The 22,709-nt window shown below is 43.8% G+C and overlaps 1 protein-coding gene across 1 annotated transcript; it reads left to right on the top strand.

Annotated features, from left to right (window-relative positions):
* Window positions 1-15,432: 15,432 nt before the first annotated feature.
* Window positions 15,433-21,063, top strand: LOC136541849 (wall-associated receptor kinase 5-like). Its single transcript, XM_066533989.1, has 4 exons — window positions 15,433-15,604; window positions 18,240-19,197; window positions 19,296-19,442; window positions 19,692-21,063. The coding sequence occupies exons 1-4, from the start codon at window positions 15,584-15,586 to the stop codon at window positions 20,870-20,872; spliced, it is 2,307 nt and encodes a 768-aa protein (XP_066390086.1). The 5' UTR covers window positions 15,433-15,583; the 3' UTR covers window positions 20,873-21,063.
* Window positions 21,064-22,709: the final 1,646 nt, after the last annotated feature.

Here is a 22,709-nt window from a genome sequence, read left to right as displayed (position 1 = left end):
GGAAGAGAAGCCAACAGCCATGAGGGCGATGCAGTGCCTACGTTAGCATGCATAAGTTAGGATTTTCGGTTACGGTGGACTACTTGGGTCCCTTTGGTTTGGCTTTTGGGGCAGTTTTTGCTTCCCAAAAGTCAAAAGCGAACCAAAGGCCCCCCAACAGCTCAACAGCTTTGTCTAAAAGCCAGCTTCCGCGCAATGTCCTTGTGGCCGGCTTTCAGCGGCTTTGGGAGGAGGAATTTGGCAGAAGTTACCTGCCTGCCACTCCTAAGTGAAAAATACCGGTTCGTTTTCTTCCCTATCCGACTCCCACAGAGTCGCGCACCCGCTCCTCCCCCACCGTCGCGACCCGTTCTTCTCCCACCGTCGCGATCGGTGCGCCGCAGTTTCCTTGGTAGTCGCCGGCCGACCACCTCTCCCCCGTCCTGGATCTGTCGGTCCCCGGCCACCGGAGCTCCGCCTGCGCCTCCCATCCCCTGCCGCACGCCCACGTGGTGTTCCAAGCCACCGCAGCGCCAGTGTCCAAGAAGGCCTCGTCGGCGGCCACCGGAGGAACGCGCGACTCCCCTCCTCCCTTCCCTGGCCGCTGCAGGAGCTCCTTCACCCACGGATCCCTCTTGTCTCGTCTCCAAGCGCAGCAGAGTAGGAAAGGGGCGGCTCCCATCCTTTCTTGTCTGATCTGCACCATTGAATAGCACAGCATTTTACAACAATGTTACATATAATCAGCGTTAGAAGCAAACAAGGGCAGTAGAGACTTTTTACACAGCTAATAGCTCACAATAACTTGTCTACTGTTGATTGAGCCAAATGGCTTTCAGTTTTCTCACAGCTGGCATGGCACGGTAGCTTTTCCATAGCCCATGGTCCACAGCAACTTTTGCTCATAATCACAGCTCAACCAAACAGACCCTTAGACGCACGGTTAGAGAGCCAACCATCCCCATTTCTACGCACCGATCACTCACATTGCTATCAACGAACAAGATCGAGACCGGTATTTGTAGAATATGCTGGGGCAACGCGTCAAACAAGCATGGCGAGCGGTTTCCGAAGATATAAAACTTATGAACTGTCGACTGTCGTCGAACAAGAAATTGAACCATCCTTTCAAGCACAAAAGAGCACACACAGCATGATCCTTGTTTGTCACCAAAAGCACGAGGACGCAGGTGCAGACAAACAGTGGTAGGCAGGTCAGTGAAGGGAATCTGAAGCCAAGAAGGATGCCTGCATCTGACGACCCCGACGTCAGCACCGGATCGTGCACGTTGTTTATTGTTTTCCGTCATAAAATAATGTTGACGATGCGCATGCGCTTTGCTTTTATCCAGCACGAGCGTGTTTGATTTGAGGGCGAACTGGATACGGATGAGCAGCGTTCGGTTCGCGGACGACTCATGATATCCAATACAGGAGAACATTCTCTGTCGATACCGGATAAGCTTACCGATAAAAATCTTTTGGACAAGCTTGTCCATGTCTTCTAATCTTTGTTGTTAGTAAATAAATTAAGGATTATTAGTAAGTTATATTATTATTTAGTAATTATGATGGTAGGATTAGTTCTGATAAGTGCTAATATGTTGATTAGTGCATGTTTCGTGTGCTAATTAGGATATCAGTGCTGCTAACATATTTTCTTTTTAAGCAGTAATTATTATGATAAAACTAGTATTAGTGCATATTTATTAGTGTTTATTTGGTTGTTATATTCTTTAAAATAATAGATATAATTAGTCAACTACTCTCATCCCGTTCATTTTCATCCATCAAACCAAACAGAAAAATGATTCGTCCTATCCATCTAACTAGACATGTATCATGGATATTCTTATTATCCCAATATCCATGGATCGTCAATCCCATCCAATTTCGCCCTGCAATCAAACACAACCTTAGATGTTAGATATCCCAACCACCAAAGAATTGCTTGGCGAGCTCATCCATGTTTTCTAATCTTTGTTATTAGTATGTTATATTATTGTTTAGTAATTATGATGTCAAGATTAACTTTTGATAAGTGCTAATATGTTAATTAGGGCATGTTTTGTATACTAATTAGGATAATAATGGTGCTAATTAACCCATTTTATTTGTATTAGCGGGTGTATAATTATTTAGTGTATAATTAGTTGTTATTTTTAAAAACATAAATACAATCATACCAGTATTCTCATCCCATCTACTCTCATCCATCTAGCCAAACAGAAAATAGCTCGCTCCATCCATCCAACTAAACAGACAACATGGATATCCATATCCTTAAATCCATATATAGCAACATCCCATCTACTCTTGTCCTTGAACCAAACACACACTATAGTATATTTCTTGAGTCGTGCTGTTTGCTTCCTAGCCTCAACGTGTCACGCCAAACTATGGCGACTGTGGCGGCGGCGAGGAAAACAAACGCCACAAGTGTGGCGAAAATTACTAGTGCATTCTAGTTTTAAAAGTTGTGGCAGCCTAATAAGGCTACTAATCTAAACGGTAGCCTTCATGGGTGTGGCTGTCCCAACTGCGGCTCTGGCGAGGTGTGGCCAGGAAACAAACTACCCCTAAATAAAAAAGTTATTATATATGATAGCCTAAGTCCAAGGTTGAGGTTTCATTTGGTGAAGCATCAGCTCGGCTGCGTCTGTTCTATCTGGCAAGGAGCAAATATTTTTTTTGGAGTAAGTAAAAGGCTTTATTATTCCCAAGTCTTAGTTGAGCCAAGACCCATCATGTCCCTTGTTACAGCATACTGGTAGAGATTAAGAGTTCACGAGCAAGTTTAGCCAGATCCTAGCGAGAAAGAACTCTATGTAAAGTAAAAAAAAATACATCTTTTAATACCCGTCACTAACTTTATGCTCACACTAGAACTAACGAATAAGAACTGCTCTATCAACTACCATCACCTAAGTTAGATATGTCTCCTGAAACTTTTTTTCAAATCCAAAAGTCCAGTATAATCTTTCTACAAATTAGTGAATTAGGAGGCGTTCTTTTGTGCAGAAAAAGAAAGAGTAGTACAATCTTTCAAGCTTGCATTTTAAATGTGCAATGTTTATAAAAGGGGAGAGATAGGTTTGAAATGGGATACAACAAACTAGCACACTCCCTACGCTAACATAAGGAATTTGATAATTAACTTGCATTGGCGCCCATCAACATTTCTTTGTCTTCCATCTTGGTTGCATTGTCCTCCCAAGTAGCTTCTTCAAGCTGATCCACAACCACCAACTAGAACTGATTGGACAGATCTACTCTCAACAAGTGTAGGTGTAGCCCCCGGGAGAACCAGGAAAAGTTCAATTCCCTGCTCAAAATTAAACTATGCTTAGCCTCTTCCTTCAGAAGCCTTTGCTTGGTGAGCTCCTGGGGCACCTTTCGTCGAAGATGGACAGAGCGTCGAAGGCCCTAAAGGATGTGCCGCAGAGATTTCTCGATGTGCTGGTTGATGCAACCTTCAGATTTACTGATCAACCTCTGAATCCCTCCGAGGTAACTTCGGCAAACAAAACCAATGGCATCTTATATGCTTTTCTGGCTGAGCAAAAGTGACGACGATTATCTTGGGCTGTGTTTGCAGAGCAATTTCGCGCCGGTCGATGAAATTGGTGAAGCCATAGAGATACACCAGAATCAGATTGAAGGAGCCATACCGGATGATTTCCCCGAGGGGGTGTACATCAGAAATGGTGACAGTTAATTTCAGTCTTTTCTTTTTACTCTGTCAGTCCACAAGCAGGAGATAGAGTTGCTTCTTGGTTGCTGAATCTTAATGGTGAACGATTTCTGGCATTATTAGGTTCCAATCCACTCTTTGGTGCCCTCCATTCCACGTCGTCAATCTTCGGACAATCCAGGGAGATATGGGTTGAGGGGGAGGGCATGCTCCATGCCCTCTACTTCACCAGAAACAGCTCATCAGGCTCTTGGTCACTCTCCTATGCCAACCGCTATGTGCAGTCCGAGACGCTCAAGCTAGAGACAGCCCGGCAGAAACCTTGTTTCCTCCCTGCCATCGAGGGCGACTCTGCAGCTGTCATCGCCGCCTACATTTTCAACCATGTAAGCAAAACTTTGCAAATCCAGATTATATGCGATCCACCAGACATTATGAAACGAGTGATCATGCAAGACAGCTGAGATTAGTTGCCGTCGTGTTAGGAATTGATTTATCGGTTGATGCTTTTATGATGAAGACCTCTCTCGATTTCGACGTGGCAGTGGCAGCCCTCGTCAAGGATAGCACTGGTATATACATACATTTTCTAGATAATTTATTTTAATTAGATTGAACAAGAAACTGCTTTGCTGATTTAGGCATAGATCATGATTATTTCTAATTAAAACGATATTGATAATTTAGTAGTGATAATATTTGTTTATTAGGAAGGATGGATCAAGGTTCAAAAACTCGTGAAACTATACTTATTTTTTATTTTTATATGCTTATCTCTATATAAGAAAAGATTGGACCAGAGATACTCATCAATAAAAAAAATGACAAAAACGCCAACAGCTCGGAGGAACATCCTACTGTAAAAGGACGGGGGAGAAATAAAACAATCATGGATGAACGCGGACAGCACAAATCAACGGAGAAACATAGATGGAAGATGGAAAGAAAAAGAAAAGAAGCAGGGAAATCGAACGCTGGGGAGGAAAAGGATACGGAAAAACAAAGACGGGGATCGGGCTGGATGAAATTTTTACTGGGAGCACGCCGTGTGCCCGTACGTTCCATATCTATCTATACCTATATAATAAATAATGTGAAAACTATCTCATCCCTCCTAGATTATATGAATATGCACGACTTCGATATAAGTTTTAAGGTAACCTGAATAGCTAGGATTCCTAATCCAAATAAATACATCTATTCTAAATAACCTGAATAGGAATCCTAATTCAAATAGAAAAGAATAAAAATAAGACAAATCTTTCCTTAATATTAAACGACAAAGAAAAGAGTCCTAATTTTTTTTGAGCGAAACTAATCCTAATTCACGTGACCCAGACACTTACGTGATTTTTTCCCTGCCGTGTCCGTATGCTCCTCTTTATTTCTTTTTCCGTGTTCCACTTATTTTTTTTCCTCTTTTTTCCTTTCTTTTTCCTTTCTATTTTTTCTTCTGCGTACTCCTATTCTTGCAAATGACCCATTACGTTTTAGAATCGGACTCTGAATCACGCTAGACAAGAGTTGTTTTAATTCGTATGAGCACGGGATATATATATAAGTCCTGACAGAAGAAACTCTCGACTACCGGTAGTTAGAGGGAGGTAGACGAAAAAAATGGATGAACAAAAAAAAATGGCCGGAAATTTTGGCTCTTTATTATTAGGTATATATATAGATATAGATATAGATTAATTGATTTATTAGTACCAAAAACTGATACTCCAATTTTTATTGCCATAATCACTGCTGCGGGCTACCACCATCCTCCGAGGTGTGCGGGCCCGACGCGCACGTGGAGGCCGAGGTCCAGGACATCGCCAAGGCCGGATGGCGACGAGGCGCGAGTACCGCCCGCCCGCGCCTTTTGCTCGCCGTGGTCGTGCCCATGTTCTTCCCGGCCACTCGGCGTCATCGATCGTGCTCGACTTCTTCGCGCCGCTGGTCTTGTGCCGCACAGTCGGCTTCGGCAGCAACGCCGCGCTGATGGGCGCTGCCTGCCATACTCGACCGGCCGGGTATGCAGTCAAGTCTGAACTTGATCTTCTTGTGTCCGAGTATGCAGTCAACTTGATCTTTGTATGTGTGCAGAGTGCAGACCGTGATGAAGAGTGCCCTCGACATAGCGAAGAATTCATGCATGAACAAACAGTCTTGTTGCACGGCAAAAGCAATGTCGGACCGAGTGAGTGTGAGGTATTTGCACTGCCCAGCTATACCCCTGTCGTCAGTCGGGCCTGAAACTGGAGAGCCGGAATGAGCAGATGGTTTTGACTTTTTGTCTACTGGTTTTTTTTCGATAATGGGGTCTACTGCTGTTGAGCATGGATTTCAGTCCTGTATGTTTGCTCGCTCGAGGATTTCTGCACTCTGCAGCATATTGTTCTTGAGACAAGAATAGGCCCATACTAGTGTGTTCAACTGAAATGCCAGGGAAGTGTTAAAGTGTGCCAAGATCTGATATTGCAACTCACGACACAAGGATGAAATAATACCACTGAGCAGGGTAGTGTTGTTGGCAATGAGAATGATATCGTCAACATACACGAGCAAGTAGACTGTTTGGTTTCATGACTTGAGAATGAATAGAGAGGAGTCACTTTTTGCAGCCTGGAAACCTAAGGTCAGAACAAAAGTGGTGAATTGGAGGAACCAGGTTCTTGAGGATTGTTTTAGGCCATATCGTTATTTGTTGATCTTGCACGCATATTTTGGATGGTTTTTTATCAACAAAACCAGTGCGTTGTTTGGCATAGACGGTTTCAGAGAGATTACCAAGCAAGAAGACATTCTTGACATCCAATTGATGAATTGGCCAAGAAGCGGCAGTGGCAATGCTTAAGACTGTTCTGACCGTTGTTGGTTTGATGAAATGACTGAAAGTCTCTCCATAATCGACACCTGCCTGTTGAGAACAGCCAGGAAGGAAAATCGGTTCGATGAAAACAGGATGTTTCATATGATCGGAGCTGCAGCTACATGCATTTGCCATTCTGCAGCAATGAGACCACAAATGGGGCAGGTAACATAGTTTGCTGTTTGCAACACGTTTTCCCCATTCATGACTCATGAGTGGCTGACAACAAAGGATCAAAATGTGACCTGGTGGAATAAATTTTGCATTCTTTCAGGAGATAAGTCAAAGAATCCTCTTTTCCCCATTGAAGAATATATAGAAACTTTTCTTCCTGACATTATCTAATAATCGGTAAACAATCTTTTATGCATTCGGCTGCCGCTGGCCCAAGCATGCTGGGGGGAGGGTTGGTTTGGCGGCCGCCAGCAATTGATTCGCGACACCACCATCGTGGAAGGTGACCTTCTGCAGGTTGATTTTCACATCAGTAATTTATTTTTTTAGTTGTTGTCACACGAATCAAAAGGCTTTCTAAGATCAAATGTGTGCTTCCGATTAGTTGGTGATTGAGACATGTGTTAGGCTATTGATTGAATCAAAAGGCTTTCTAAGGGCCTTTGATTACTCATGTATTGAGCTACTGATTGAGTCCATGGTCTTGACTATTTGATTCAGTCCATGGTTGTTGATTGAGCTTGAGTTTAGTTTTGCTTGATCTTGGATTCACGTCAGGTGCAACTTGAGGCTGGTATGTTGCAGTTAAATAATATATTGACCATGTTGGTTCCTGTAGATTATGTACAACCTGAGGCCTCTCATCTTAATTTTCCCCATTAACAACAGACATTAAGATTTTTATTTGTTTGATTCTATCTTACCATATTTACACTGCATGCATCATCAACCCTATCTCCAATTGGAAAGCACTAACCACGGAGCTGAAAGCATTGACCGTCGCCTTGCTTCGAGGCTACGCCGTGGAGAGGGCTTAGTGGTGTGGACGGGGTGGATTGGAGGCATGCACGTGAGTTGTTCAACATTTGTCACCGCACACCAAAATCAGGTTTGTGGTATTCATCACTATTGCTTCAATGTAATACCATAACAAATGCACACTTAACTTAGAAGACAGTGCAAAGGAGAGGCTTCTGTGCTATAGTGAAAGGACTGCCGTGGCTCTTGCTTAGATAACCATGCTGGCGGATTTATACTGAATTGATTCTTGGTCTGTAGCTTTGTCCTCACAGATGCATATTTGAACTTCTACAAATATCTTGGTTAACTTCTGAATAAAATGGTCCCGTTACCAGCACTGAGATCTGCGGAGGCACTAGTGCTTGGACGTCCAGCGCCCGCAACGCGTCCGGACGTAGCTCCCAGTTCTAGCTAGCCGAATTGTGGCCCAATTCCCAGTCCCAGGCCCATCAATGGGACCATCCCATCTCAGCAACCGCGAGTATAACAGAAAAAAGTGAACCGAAGTGCTACCTGCCCGCGTAACGGAAGGGGAGAGCATGCGCTCGCGTGTGCGCCGCCATCCGTTGGCGTGCCCTCTCCGCTGGCCCCCGCCGCAGTCTGAGAAGGATGCAAGGCAACAGAAGGTGGGGAGGAGACACCAAGGTGAGGCAACAGAAGATAAGGAGGGAGATGCAACACTCAATCTACTTTTGAAATATCTGGATGCAATACTTGCAACATACAAAAGAAGACAGATGAAACATGTGTCTGAAATACTTGCAAAAACGCGTGAAAAAAACACACTTGAAAACTATTGCAGACATACCCAACATCCAAATAAAACACTTGAACGTACATGTGAAACATATACAACATTGGGAACAAACGCTTGCAACATACTGTAAATACCATTACAACATATGCAATATCCTGATTAAAGATGGCAATGGGTACCCGAAACCTGATTACCCGATGGGTTTTATCCGATAAAGAGGCAGGTATGGAAAGAATTCTTCACCCACAGGTATACTAATGAGTAAAAATCTCAACCTATCGGGTACGCGGGTACCCGAGGACATAATACCCACACCCGTGTACCCACGGGTAATTTATACCCACATTAGCAACACATATGTATTCATTAATTACTATGAAATACATATATATCTATATATATGTATGACTATTATACTACTAATTAGTGTAGTTTTGTTGCTACGTTATAATTGTCGATTTCTATTGGCAAAAAATTGATGATATATGATTGTAATAATATAATATATTCATGTTCTTTTGGTTTGTAGCTGGTATGCATTCGGGTACGGGTTACCCGTCGGGTATTTTTACTCACGCAGGGTACAGGTATGGGTGAAGTCTTCTACCCTTGCGCGGGTATGGGTAATTTAGTGGGTAAAATTTTATCTCGTGGGTACGGGTATGGGATAGCAATACCCGATGGGTATATATCCGTTGCCATCTTTAATCCCGATCTATTTTTGCAACATCCGTAGGAAACACTTGCAACATACACACTAAAACATTTGAAACATCTAAAACATATGTTTGCAACACGCGTTTTTTCAGTGCAACATGGCGCGGACGGCGTGGCGAACTGACACGGTGGAGGCGGCTGCGACAACAGATGGCGGCACTCGGCGAGGTGGAGGCGGCCACGTCAGTCGGATAGAGGCGCCCCGCCGTGGTGCAGTCAGCCGGTACGCCTACTTGGGCGCTGCGGCTCGGGTATGGCGGTGCGGAAGGACAGGGCCAACGCGTCCGGAGAGCTTGGCGACAAAGACAGTGGCGTGGGGCGAATCTGCGTGGGTGAGGGCACGCGGCGTGGGTGGGAGCGAGTAGCACATACGGACCGAGGCGCACGGGCAAGAGTGAGCGGCGCTAGTGGAGCGAGGAGCGCGGGTGGGAGCAAGCGGCGCGTGCGGAGGCACGTGGGTAGGAGCGAGCGGCGTTGGCGGAGCGAGGTGGGCGGAGCTTTTGTATTTGTGGATGAGGTTAGATGCGTCCGATAGGAATGGGACGTCCAAACGCCCTAAACAGAGCATTACTGATCTGTAGCTTTTACTTCTTGTTCCAGTACAAATTCAATTGAGTGAACTACCTGAAGTAAGATCGTTGATCTGAATGGTAGTAATTTAGGAACTGTAATTGGTACTAATTAACTTGGTTCTGGGATGAGTTTGTATAGTCATGCAAGATAGTTTTTTTTGGATTTAGTGCTTACCCCATTAATGTTATTTTAATTTATTCTTGTCGCGAATGTTTTGGTTAAAAATTAAACAAGTCTCTTGTCTGCACTTTTGGGGTGAGGTTTCCTAGCTTAGTTTTTCTAGCAGTGTGGGCCAGTATGTCAATATCCTGGTTCGACAACAGAATTATGCACTTTTTTTTTTTTGCGGACCTAGTTTGCACACAGTCCAATTGTTCCTAGATGATTTGCAGGTTCAAGGTATTGACGAGGATGAGGGTAGATCGATTGCAGACCCTCCATGGCTGAGCTTCTCACTTCAACTTCCCACATATAATACTTCTGAATTTGTCAATATGATAGCTTCAGAATAGTGTACTTCAAATGTGCAGAATTATTGGTTACTTAGTAATCAAGCATGTAATGTTGAATACCTCTTATTTTGGTGCTTTTACCCTTTTTTTTAATGAAATTGTATCAATAATAATATTTTTATAAGCGGAAATGATCTAACTCGGCGTCCGTCCGTGACTCCCGTCCGGACGTGGCTCCCGAGGAGCGGGCCCCAGACAAAAAACAAAATCTTCCACTCTCTTGTGCTTATCCGCCCACCCTCACCAATTCGTCAGTGCTTATCTACAGCCCCGAAGAAAGCCTGGCCCCTCGTTGTCCACGCCCCTTAGCATGGCCCCTCGTTGTCCACGCCCTTTCCCCCACCATGCGCTCGTCTGCCGCCACGTCATGCCCCATTGCCGGCCACGCCGCGCGCCCGTCCCAGGCACCTATGCTGCTCTCTCCCTCGCCATCTGTCCATCTGTCTCACATCGTCGTCACGCACGCCGCTGACCTTGCCATGGCCGCACGGGCACATGTGCTGTGGCTTCTCAGGTCTTCCCCAGCCAAGCCAAGGGCACCAACGAGCGCGAGCGGTGCTGGTGGTGCTCGTGCGCCGCGGCTCGCCACCGGCTCCGACTCTGACGGTCAGAATCGACCAGCCTGGCCTTCCCCTCCCCTATGTTGCATATGTATGTTTCAATTGTTTTAGATATTTCAGATGTATGTTGCAATTGTTTCATCTTGATATTGCAAAAGTAGATCGAGGGATGTTGCATATGTTGCAATTGTTTTCATAGGCATGTTGCAAACGTTTGCTAAAAATATTTCATTTATTTCCAGATGTACGATGCATATGTTGCACTAGTATGTTCCAATTATTTCAGTTTTATGTTGCAGCAAGTGGTTTTATGCTGTAAGTTGCAAGTGTTTTATTTTGGATGTTTTATGTGTTTCACACACATGTTGCAAAAGCATGTTTCCACATCTTTTATCTGTTTTCAGTTTTATGTTGCGTTCATGTTGCAAGTGTTTTATGTTGTTCGGCCGGGGGCCGGTGGACGAGGGTGCTAGGGGCCGGTGGATGGGGTGCTACGGTCGGGGCACGCTGGGAGCGTGCTCGTCCTCAGTTGCTCATCCCAGCTCCTCGGTGCAGCCCGTGCGAAGAGAGAGGAGGGGGTCAATGGCGACCAGCGGGTGGAGAGACGGTTGCGGAGTGCACGCGTGGGGTAGGGCGAAGGCGGACGGGGGGCACGCTGCGGTGGCCCTGTGACCGGGAGCTGGGCCCAACGCACGGGCCAATAAAAAGTCTTGCCGAAGTATTAGAACATAAACGCGATTAGCTCATTAGGATCACTAGCCTAATGGCATCAACACACTAATTCCATGATTAATTAGCACTGACCTTGAATACGAGCCAGTCGGCTGGCCATCGGTGAATGCCCACCGGCAGTTCGCAAGTTAGCTAAACTCGATCGGTCGGTCAATGGCCGGCCGGCCAATAATGGTCCTGCTGGACTAGACGCAAACGTCAGTACGTGCGCAACGCAATTATTGACCCGCAGGCCGCAGTTCGCCTCCGATCCACACTGGACAAGTGGAACTGGAACCTGACCTCGACTTCCAATTTCGTTGTCTGAGCGTTGTTAACCGCATATATATATTCCATTCCATTGAAAAGGCCACACAAAAAGATCATCATATCCTCGATTTCTTTGACAGTTCAAAACAAAATGACTGGAGCAGGTTGAAGCGAGTGTTCAAGATCTTCATTATCGTGCGTACTCAAGCCGCGTTTCACCGACGGTGGTGGGTGAAGTGAAGACGAACAAGCTCAGATGGTTATCTAGTCGCTGAAAAGAACAAGGAAGATCGAAGCCGTCCAGTCCATGTGAATCACCCAGCATTATTCGGTACTCACGCAAAACGTCCATTCATATAGGAATTCTTCCAACCCTTTAATTTGCGATAATGCTACGCTACGGGCGTCCGTCCTGTGATCCGCGCCTAGACGACTACATCGTGTGGCACCGCTCGCCTACACATCGCAAAAAAAAAAAAAACCCATCGACGTGCTTCGTATCTGCGGCCGCCACAGGCGACACCGCCGCTCCCACCCCTGCCGATCGACGCCGCTGGCTCCACACCGTCCGTGTCTCCGCCCCAACCTCTCCTTCCTCTCCCTCTCTCCTGAAATAGCCCAAATCGCGGCCACCTCCGCGCGCTACGAACGGCCGCCCTAGCGGTGCCCTAGCCATGCGGCACAATCCCTGGACGGGGTGGCCACGCGCCTCGGCCGCACTCTACCTCGCTGCTCCTTCTACCAGATCCACTGCGCGGTGAGAGATCTGATGGTGGTGGGGACTATAGTAGGCGGAGTCCATATGGTCGATGTTGGCGCTGGTCGATGGTTGCGATGGCGCGGCTGCCTCCGGTGAACTCCACACGCCGACGAGCCTTCATTTCGCAAGTAGCAAGGAGATGTTGCAACGTGCTGAAAACACATGTTGCAAGTGTACATTTCAAATGTTTAAGATGTTTTAGAGATATGTTGCAATTGTTTCACACGGATGTTGCAAAAGTAGATCGGGATGTTGCATATGTTGTAATGGTTGTACACGTATGTTGCAAGCATCTGTCCCCAATGTTTCATCTGTGTTTTTGGACGTATTGTTACAAGTGTGTTTATCTAGATGTTGCATATGTTTCACACATATGTTGCGAGTGTTTTATTTTTATATTGCGCATGTTTGCAATGGTTTTCAAGTATTTTTCATGTGTTTTTACAAGTGTTTCAGTAGCATGTTTCAAGTATTTCATTTGTCTTCAAACGTTGTTGCAAATGTTGCATCTGGATGTTTAAAAGTAGATTGGGTGTTGTACATGTTGTAATACGCGTGAGAAGCGGAGGGGACACGAGGCGCGTGTTCTGGCGGCACGGACCCCGCATGAGCATGTGAAACCTAGGTGCAGGCAGGGGCATGCTATTTTTTTGCGAGTGCGGACGTCCGGACACGGGCCTCAGGCCGGACTTCCGGGCGCTAGTCATTCCGTTTAATTTGCCGTTAAAACCTCTGAAACCCCTGCCTCACTCCTACACAGTGACATTGCAGCCTATGTGAGACCACGATCGTAGCAAAAGCTTAACCCTAGCATTAGATATGCACCCATGTGGAATCGAACCGAGGACCTAAGGAGACTACTCAAACCGCCTAACCAACTCAGCTAGAAACCCAAGAGATAATCACTACAAATAAAAAAACTTCAGTGAAAGTACAAGAATATACATTCCAAACAAAAACTATTTCTATAGATCGAGAAATAAAAGAGTACCAACCAAACAATCTATGGATTTAGTGACATAATAACAAGAAACGTCTATATATCTTCTATTCAGAAACCAAACAGATTAGATAAAAATCTATATATTTAGCAGGAAAAACAGAATCAGTTTGTCTGAAAAGTGTTCGATGACAAATTCCATCCAAACAGGACATTAGGGCACGTTTCATAGGGAATCTCACAACTACACAAACGATTTTTTTTTTGGATACGGCACATTTTTTAAGAAAATGGATACATTAGAATATCACCTAGAAATCCAATCAGAGGGCCTATCTAACAGACTACCTTTGGAAATCAATAATTCAAGGTCGATTAATAACATTAGTGTGGCCTATAAATCAATTTCCAAAAGCGGTCGATGTTACCGATCGTCCCTAAAAATCACCTCTACATTAAAAGAGCCTATCTTGTTTCTCCTCTAGAAGGAATTGTGGCTCGAGTACCGATCGTCCCTAAAAATCACCTCTACATTAAAAGAGCCTATCTTGTTTCTCCTCTAGAAGGAATTGTAGCCCGAGTAGGAAAAAGAAGCTTTTAAAGGGCAACCCTAAAGTTATTGCAAATCTAAATAGAAAAAGTTTTGCTCTTAACTTGGAGGAGATGGTTCTAGACGGTAAGAATATGCGAGTCTAATGTTTTTTTAGTGTTATATTATCGACTTAATTAGGTTTTTGTTTGCATCTTACTCACTCTATAGATCTGTATATAGTGGTATGCCTATTAAACATGGAATTAGCTCACATCTTTGGAGGGCCATGAGTAATCTGGGTAGGGGCAAAAGATTCTACTATTGTTTGGCCCCAATTCAATGATTTTTAGGGTCCCCATGAATAGGGATCATGCCTTGGATCTATATCTAGATATAAACATGGAATGAGAAATAGTTAAAATCATTGTCTTTTAGTTGTGGAATGAATATGAATTGTTGCCACAATATTATTTTCTTGCAAATTGTATGCCTATAAGTTCTAAATTAGTTAATGTTTTGTTAACTACATTCTTGGTTTAATTAGGGTTTGTTTGTATCTGACTACAAACATAATTGTTCTTTTTAATGTTTTGGATATTTAGGCGTCATGTTTATTAGAAGAAATTTGAGATGTGCATTATGATGAATATCTCATCGCACTTGGTAAAGCTAGAGTAGTTTATGGACCCAATTATTACGTCATATTATATGGCAAATATTAAGCATGTATGGACTTCAGTATGTCACAATAAATGCAATGTGAAAATGATTATGGAAAAACATGTCCTATTAGACTTTATGTGTTTGTCTGTGAAGTTACAAGTCAAATTGTCTCCATCGTCTCTCTCTATTTCAACAAATTGATCGCTAGTTTCCAACTCGATTTGTCATTTTGGAGAAATAGTACATTTTGTGAAGCTAGAGAATGAATGTGACTTCCAAACAGCAAGGACAAACCCGGTTCTTAGCAAACTGGTTGGTGATACGAATTACGAACAAATTAAAGGGGTAATCCTCACATTGCTCTCAAATTTTTAATTGAAGTGAAAGTCTAGAGTACCACAACGGCATGCGCACTTGCAACCAAAATGGAACCGTTTTTTTTTTTTTTGAAAGAATGATACAAACCTTTTTTTTTGCAAGAATGATATGAACCGGTTTTGAAGTTCCTTTTTGTAGCAGTGTGTACAAAGAGATATGCATGTAAGTACTCCCTCAATCCCCTTTTAAGTGATGTTGTGATATTCATACCGATGCTTTCTTAAGTTTGATTAGATTTGTAGAAAATATTAGCAACATAAGTTTATTATGAAAATAGATTCAATGATCCATCTAATGATACTACTAGTAATTATGTATCATAAATATATTAATAATTTCTTATACGGGGAGTGAGAACAACAGTTGAAAAGAAACGGTGGAAGCGTGTTATCGTGTGTACTCATGTGTATGCTCATATAATTCTAGTGACAGAGCAAAAAGTTTGTTACGCCAGTATCTTTGAATATTTTTCTGCTCAAGCTCGAGAAGATTTGGTGTCTCGTTTTACATGATATAGACATTGTCGTTGTAGACGACTTGACCTACGATGTCTGGTTATGCATTGAGTCGCCAGATGTCATTAATTGTTGACGGGGATTTTCTCAGGTATAAGTAGGACACAGGGGTTTCCAGTCCTTGTATATTATACAGCTGTGGAAGAGATGGTCTCAAGAGTCTTAGCGGAAGAAAAAGAACACTTGCCAAATGAACTCCTCCGAGTCCGAGGTACTTTTTTATACTATATTTCACGCTATTATTCAATTCGTTTATTCATACGCTTGATTGTCCTGTTCGCTTGGCTGATAAGCCATGACTGAAAGTACTGTTGGCTGATTTGTTGTGAGAGAAAAACACTGTTCATTAGATGAAAAAGTACGGCTTATAAGCCAAGGGAATAGGGCGAATGTTGAAGGTCCATGTTGCGTTTCATATGCTCTTTTTCGTTCCTATTACTGTTTTGCGCAATCCGTTCGCTTTGCTCTAGTAGGCTACATATACAAAACCTTGATTGTTCAAAGAACCAGGATTCCAAAGGGATCCCTCTAAATATTCATGGATATGTATATGCAAGCACGAATGTATTCAATATTCAAAATTACTTTTGTGGATAACTCATGTCAGTACACGCATCCGATGGATTTTAGAGCCGGGCCGTGACGGAGGGCAATAGGGAAGCTGCCGGAGCCAGACATGGAGGTAGAGGTGCCAGGGGCAAATAGCTCGTGGGGTCAGGGTTGGGTGTGGATGTGTGTAGGTAGAAGGGAAGATGATAAGGTGCAGAAAGAGAGATTTGATTTGGGCCCTCCATTTTGTTTCTAATAAGGGTCAAAAATTGAGTCATGGTTGCCCTTGATCGCTCATGCCTCGTTTGGTTTACCCCATATTCGGCTTGTTTTTTTTCAGCTGTAACAGTATTTTTCTCTCGCAACAATTCAGCCAGAACAGTGTTTTTCAGCCAAGTTTCAGACCAACGAACGGGGCCTCAGTTGTTGTCCAGATAAACTGTAACACTTCAGCTCGTTAGTACCTGTAATAGTTATGTAGTTGCCCCATGTATGTGGCACATGAGGAGTTGCAGTTGGTGGGTTCAGTACCACCTTAGAAGTTTAGGAGGGTGAGGCCAGCTTAGAGCAACTCCAACAAATTGGCTAAACGCTGAAGTTTGGCTTATGCTGATTTGTTGTGAGAGGAAAACACTGTACGTTCGCTGGAAAGTACTGCTGAAGTAGTTCAAGCGAACATGACCATTTAGCAATTTTGTAAAATAGAAACTCCTAAAAAAAGGTCTATAATAGTCTTGCTATTTCTCATCTTCAGATAGCTAGCGCTCGTAGTTAGCTTTATATGGGCATCGAAAATTAAGGGATATCCATCTTTTTATTTTACAAAGACAGATAGCACATCTGTTGTAGCCTACCTTTTGCTATACAAATTCTAAACTAGCCTCCAAAATAGAAATAGCCGAGCTGTTGGAGTTGCTCTTATAATCTTTTTTTTTGAAACATAGCATCGGGATTAACTCTTTTTCACGAAGTAAGGACGAAAGAGTGCAAAAGAGGTGCTACACGTATGCAGGCCTGTTCCACGTGTGGAGCTAGGCTAGTGGTTCTAGGCATCCGCTGCGTATGTGGTGAGCTGCTAAGGGCGTCAGCCCTTAGGGGGTTGAATTAATGTAACACCCCATCCCGTTAGTAGTAGTCTGTAGTAGTTATGAAGTTGGCCCATGTGGCACTAAGGTTTAGTAGCACATTGGAAGTTTATTAGAAAGTTGGCCAAGTACCATCTTGGAAGTTTAGGAGGGTGAGGGCCAGCTTATAATCCTTTTCGTTCCAAACGTAGCACCTCTGGATCAACCTTTTCACACGAAGTGAGGACGAAAGTATAAGAGATGTGCTACGCGTATTCAGGCCGCGTATTTAGGCCCATTCTATATACGGAGCTGGGCCATACAAATAGTTTTTAGATGGGGTGTTACATAGACTCTTTGATAATTATTATGCATGTGTGATCACGTGTTCCAGTGTAGTATCTCTATAAGTAATTGGACAAATATTCTTTTTTGCTGCGAGGTTATGTTTGTTCACATTAAGTACCAAAATATAATGTCAAAGTACTCAAAAATTTATCAAAAAATATAAGGGATTCAGGTGAATTAACTCCTCTAGGTCCTAATTACGTTTGTATCTGTCACTAATGTCATTTTCAACCCAACAACCATGCTTAAAAAGGGTAGGCCCAAAATATCCTCAGGAGCGGTTATGGGCCTAGAGCCTGGCGCTAGGCATGGGAGAAAAGCCTGCATACCTCTTTTAGTTTTTGTGGCCCAATCTATAGTGTTTCATATGCTTGTCAAGCACTCACCTGGGAGGCGGGGAACAATAGCTCTTGGCAGCAAACCTATTGCCCTTATGCATCCCTCGTCCCTTGGCCGTCCATTTACGATGCGGTAAGGCCATACATATCCTCATCTAGTCAGCCTCGTGAGTCGTGTGCGAGCAGCGAGCATGCAGCCGTTGTAGTTTTTCTTTACCACTTTTATGTATCCATCAAGTTTGTTGTTGATTTAAGTGTGGAATTGATCTAAAAGTACACATTATTATAGGTATATGGATTACATACTTAGATAGTGGCTCTATGGATGTAAATTGACCAGCTCCACCACTGATTAAGAAAATGTCGTATGCGTCATTTTTATCCCTAATATATCATAAAATCTAGTCTACCTTATATTTGAGGATAGAGGGAGTACAAAGCAAAGATGTAGATTTTTGTATACAAACATGAAACATTTATTAGCAGTAGAGGTAATTAATCTGAACAATGCTAGAATTAGTTAAAATCGTAGTTTCTACTTTTGCAGGCCAAAACTATGGAGCTTGTTGTGCAGCTTGGCCTTGGTCTTCTACTTGTTGCGGGACACTGCATCCCTGCAACAGCTGCTCCTAGTTCTGCATGCCAAATGCAGTGTGGCGATGTTAAGATACTGTACCCATTTGGCATCGGCAAGAACTGCTCCGTGTCAGGAGAATTCGATGTCACCTGTCAGCCAGACAAAAATGGCATCTCCAAACCATTCATCGGTGGCCATGAGCTCCTGGACATTTCCTTAACCAACAGCACCATTCGTGTGCTCAACCCCATCACGACCTACTGCTACAACGACACTTGGCACATGAACTCCTCCATGGTGGTAAAACAGCAGAATGATAGTAGTGGTGGCTATACATTGGTGAGCGACATTGTTAGAAACTACCCCCCTTTCCGGTTCTCAGACACTCGCAACAAGTTCACTGTCATCGGGTGCCTCACCGTTGGCCTCATTGTAAACAATGTCTCGGAATACATGACCGGTTGCGTCTCGACGTGCGGCTGGAACATGTCTGATGGCAGCTCATGTTCAGGGATGGGCTGCTGCCAGACACCCATACCAAAGGGGATGGACTTGTTTGACATAGGCCTCCAAGCCATCAGAACAATCGAAAACCAGACTAATGTTGATAACAAAAACGAGACTAATAGGTTTGGTGGTCTCCGGTGCAACTATGCCGTGCTAATGGAGGCAGCGGCATTTTCCTTCAGCACGACATATGTCAACACGACCAAATTCAACGACATGAATGCTGGGCAGGCACCTGTGGTGCTTGACTGGTCAATAAGAAACCACACTTGTCAGGTGGCCCAAAGGAACCTCACAGGTACGTATGCGTGCCTCAGCACCAACAGCAAGTGCGTTGATTCAACAAGTGGATCTCCAGGGTATGTGTGCAACTGCTCCCTAGGCTATGAGGGCAATCCATATCTTCCACATGGATGCCAAGGTGCCAACCTTCTATCGTCTTAATTAGCGAGCTAAATATCTTCCCATATCAATGTATGTATAATACATATATATGCCTTGTTATATTACTACATGCAGATGTGGATGAATGCAATCAGGGGAGGCCATGTCCTTCGGATGGTGTTTGCCACAACACAGTTGGGGGATACCGATGTTCTTGTCGAGCAGGAAGGAAATATTCTGAGCAAAACAATTCGTGTGTCCTTGATACCGTCATAGTAATAGGTAACATCCTCAGCTAGCTCCATCAATTGGGAATTGCTCTGCATCACAGAAAGTAGTAGTTATGCAGAAAATATAATATTGCTATATGAAATATGTGTCAAACTTCAACCAACAATTAAGATGCTAACGTGCATGACTGCAAAACAGGGTGCCAACTAAAATTGAATAACATGCATAGCTTATACTCTCTGTACAAACTGGAAAGACAATTTTCATCTTATTCGCTTGTTCGCTGGTGCTGTTATGCAGGAGTTACAATGGGCTTTCTTGCTCTCATGATTTTCTGTTTCTCCGGGTATGTGATTGTTCAAAAGAGAAAGCTGAAGAATACTAAAGAGGAGTATTTTCGCCAACATGGAGGCTTGATTTTGTTTGATACAATGAAGTCAGAAAAGGGTCTTGCGTTCACGGTATTTAGTGAAGCAGAACTCATACATGCCACAAACAACTATGATAAGAGCAGAATAATTGGGAGAGGAGGACATGGAATAGTTTACAAGGGTATAGTTAAGGGTAACATGCCTGTTGCAATTAAGAGATGCACACTCATTAATGAAAGGCAAAAGAAGGAGTTTGGTCAGGAAATGTTAATACTATCTCAAATCAATCATAAGAACATTGTCAAGCTCATGGGATGTTGCCTCGAGGTGGAAGTTCCTATGCTAGTTTATGAGTTCATCCCGAATGGCACATTGTTTCAGCTCATCCATGGTAGGAACGAGACATTGCAAATCTCGTTCAGCACCCTCCTAAGGATTGCACATGAGGCAGCTGAAGGACTCAACTTCCTACATTCTTACGCATCTCCCCCAATTATCCATGGTGATGTGAAAACCTCCAACATCCTTCTTGATGAAAACTACATGGCCAAAGTCTCCGACTTTGGAGCCTCCATATTAGCCCCATCTGATAAAGAGCAGTATGTAACGATGGTTCAGGGCACCGTGGGCTACCTCGACCCAGAGTACATGCAGACATGCCAACTGACTGAAAAAAGTGATGTCTACAGCTTTGGGGTTGTTCTCCTTGAGGTCCTCACCGGTGAGGCTCCACTCAAATTGTACGGGCCTGAGGAAAAACGAAGCTTGACTTCAAATTTCTTGTCTGCAATGAAGCAGAACGATCTATGTGCAGTGGTGGCCAGCCACATAAAAGAGCAAGAGAGCATTGAACTGATTAGAGGACTTGGAGAGCTAGCACAGAATTGTCTTGATATGTGCGACAGCAATAGGCCCTCCATGAAAGAGGTCGCTGATGAGCTCAACAGACTGAGGAAACTTTTGCTCCACCCTTGGTTAGGACTGAATACGGAAGAGATGGAAACACCAGTAGACACTAGTTTTCAAACAGAAAATAGTATTGTCGAGTATCCTGTGCTGGAAAGTCAGAACCTGCTCATCGACTCAATAAGTTCAAATTATGCAAGGTGACTACAATATATATAGTATTCCTTTAAGCTTTGCACATGCTGGGGACAGTGTTAGTGGGAAATACGGATTCAGTATTTAGAACGGCCATCAGAATTCAGAATAAGTTACATGTTTCCTGAAACTCGGTGAGGGTCATGTAATAGTATTATGTTTTGAAAGATTTAACAAGTATCTCGTACTTATTCAGAGAACCAAGTGCCTTGTCTTATTTTTGTATTTGTAGTTTTGTACTACAAGCATGTATACAAATATCCATTTGCAACATCAAAATTGTTGGGGCAAAGAACGTTTGCCCTAGGCCTGTTAGGAATATAGGAGTTTAGCCACAAGATCATTAGCCTAATTACATGAACACTGATCAAACTTAGAGATTGTTTCACTGCGCACCAATCCACCTCAATGCAGAATCTAGATGGTTGGGAGGTATTGGGCTGATAAATTAAGTAATTATCTGCCCCAATACCTCCGAACCCATATTGATTGGGGTGGATTGGTGTGCAATGCCCATGTATATCCATCTCAATCCATGTGTGTTGAGGGTGGATTGGTGGAATTTAAACTAAATTTCACACCAACTCACCGCAACACACATGGATTGAGATTGATACATGATCATCCAAACAAGGCTTTAGGTAACATGTGTAAATGGTGCTGTTGAAGTCGGAAGTCATCCGAATCAAACACCAACTGGGCCTTGGACACCCGGGCAGCTACGGACTGAAGAACACAACAAGATGTCACAATTTCGCGGTGAAGAACGGAGAGGTTTTGAAGCAAACCACCAAAGGATAACCAATGTGCTTACGTGACGAAGAACCGGCTAGTTTTCAGACAAACTAGCAAAGAAAGAGTCTAAACTCTCGCCCGGGAGGGACCCGTTAGGGCAAGAACGTCGCCGGATTACCCTAGGTCGGCCGGCAAGCCTAGGGTGTCATCCTTGGTCTTTGGATAAGGGATGAACAGCATGGGGGTTAGAGAAGATGGTAAAAGGATTGGAGTAGAGTTAGTATATTGATTTGTTTGAAGATTGGATAGATGGGGACTCAATCGGCTATGATCCTATCATATATAGAGAGGGGGTGGTCTTATCCCAGTAGAAAACCTCTTCAAGACTTATTTTCCAAGTTTCCCACAAGTTTGGAATAGTTTGGATCGAAATCCAAAAGGGCAGATCTGAACAAGGTTTTTAATTCGGTCCGCCAGAAGTTTTGACCTCCACTGGAACTTTCGGGTGTCGAAACTTCTGACCTTTGTCGGAATTTCCGACGTGGGGATAGCCCTGGGCACCCGATCAGGCTTTTTCAGGCTTCCCGAAAGTTCTGACATCTGTTGGAACTTCCGACTTGGGTCGGAACTTCCAGCAACGGAGCAATCTTCCCGGGGGTATAACTCCTTCATCTGGACTCCAACTTGGACGTTCCACATATGTTTTTTTGACCATCTCGACGAGAGAAACGCAATGATGTAGTCCGTTTCATATTTTGAGAACTTCACAAAATGGAGAATTTTGGTTGTCAACAGGTGCTCACCTAGCAAGTGCACACAACATCATCGGTCATCGGCGAGGAAGAGAAGCCAACAGCCATGAGGGCGATGCAGTGCCTACGTTAGCATGCATAAGTTAGGATTTTCGGTTACGGTGGACTACTTGGGTCCCTTTGGTTTGGCTTTTGGGGCAGTTTTTGCTTCCCAAAAGTCAAAAGCGAACCAAAGGCCCCCCAACAGCTCAACAGCTTTGTCTAAAAGCCAGCTTCCGCGCAATGTCCTTGTGGCCGGCTTTCAGCGGCTTTGGGAGGAGGAATTTGGCAGAAGTTACCTGCCTGCCACTCCTAAGTGA

Source organism: Miscanthus floridulus, chromosome 3 (genome assembly GCF_019320115.1).
Source record: "Miscanthus floridulus cultivar M001 chromosome 3, ASM1932011v1, whole genome shotgun sequence".
NCBI classification, from domain to species: domain Eukaryota; kingdom Viridiplantae; phylum Streptophyta; class Magnoliopsida; order Poales; family Poaceae; genus Miscanthus; species Miscanthus floridulus.
Note: the sequence above shows the minus strand (reverse complement) of the source record. Positions and strands in the feature narration are given on the sequence as shown.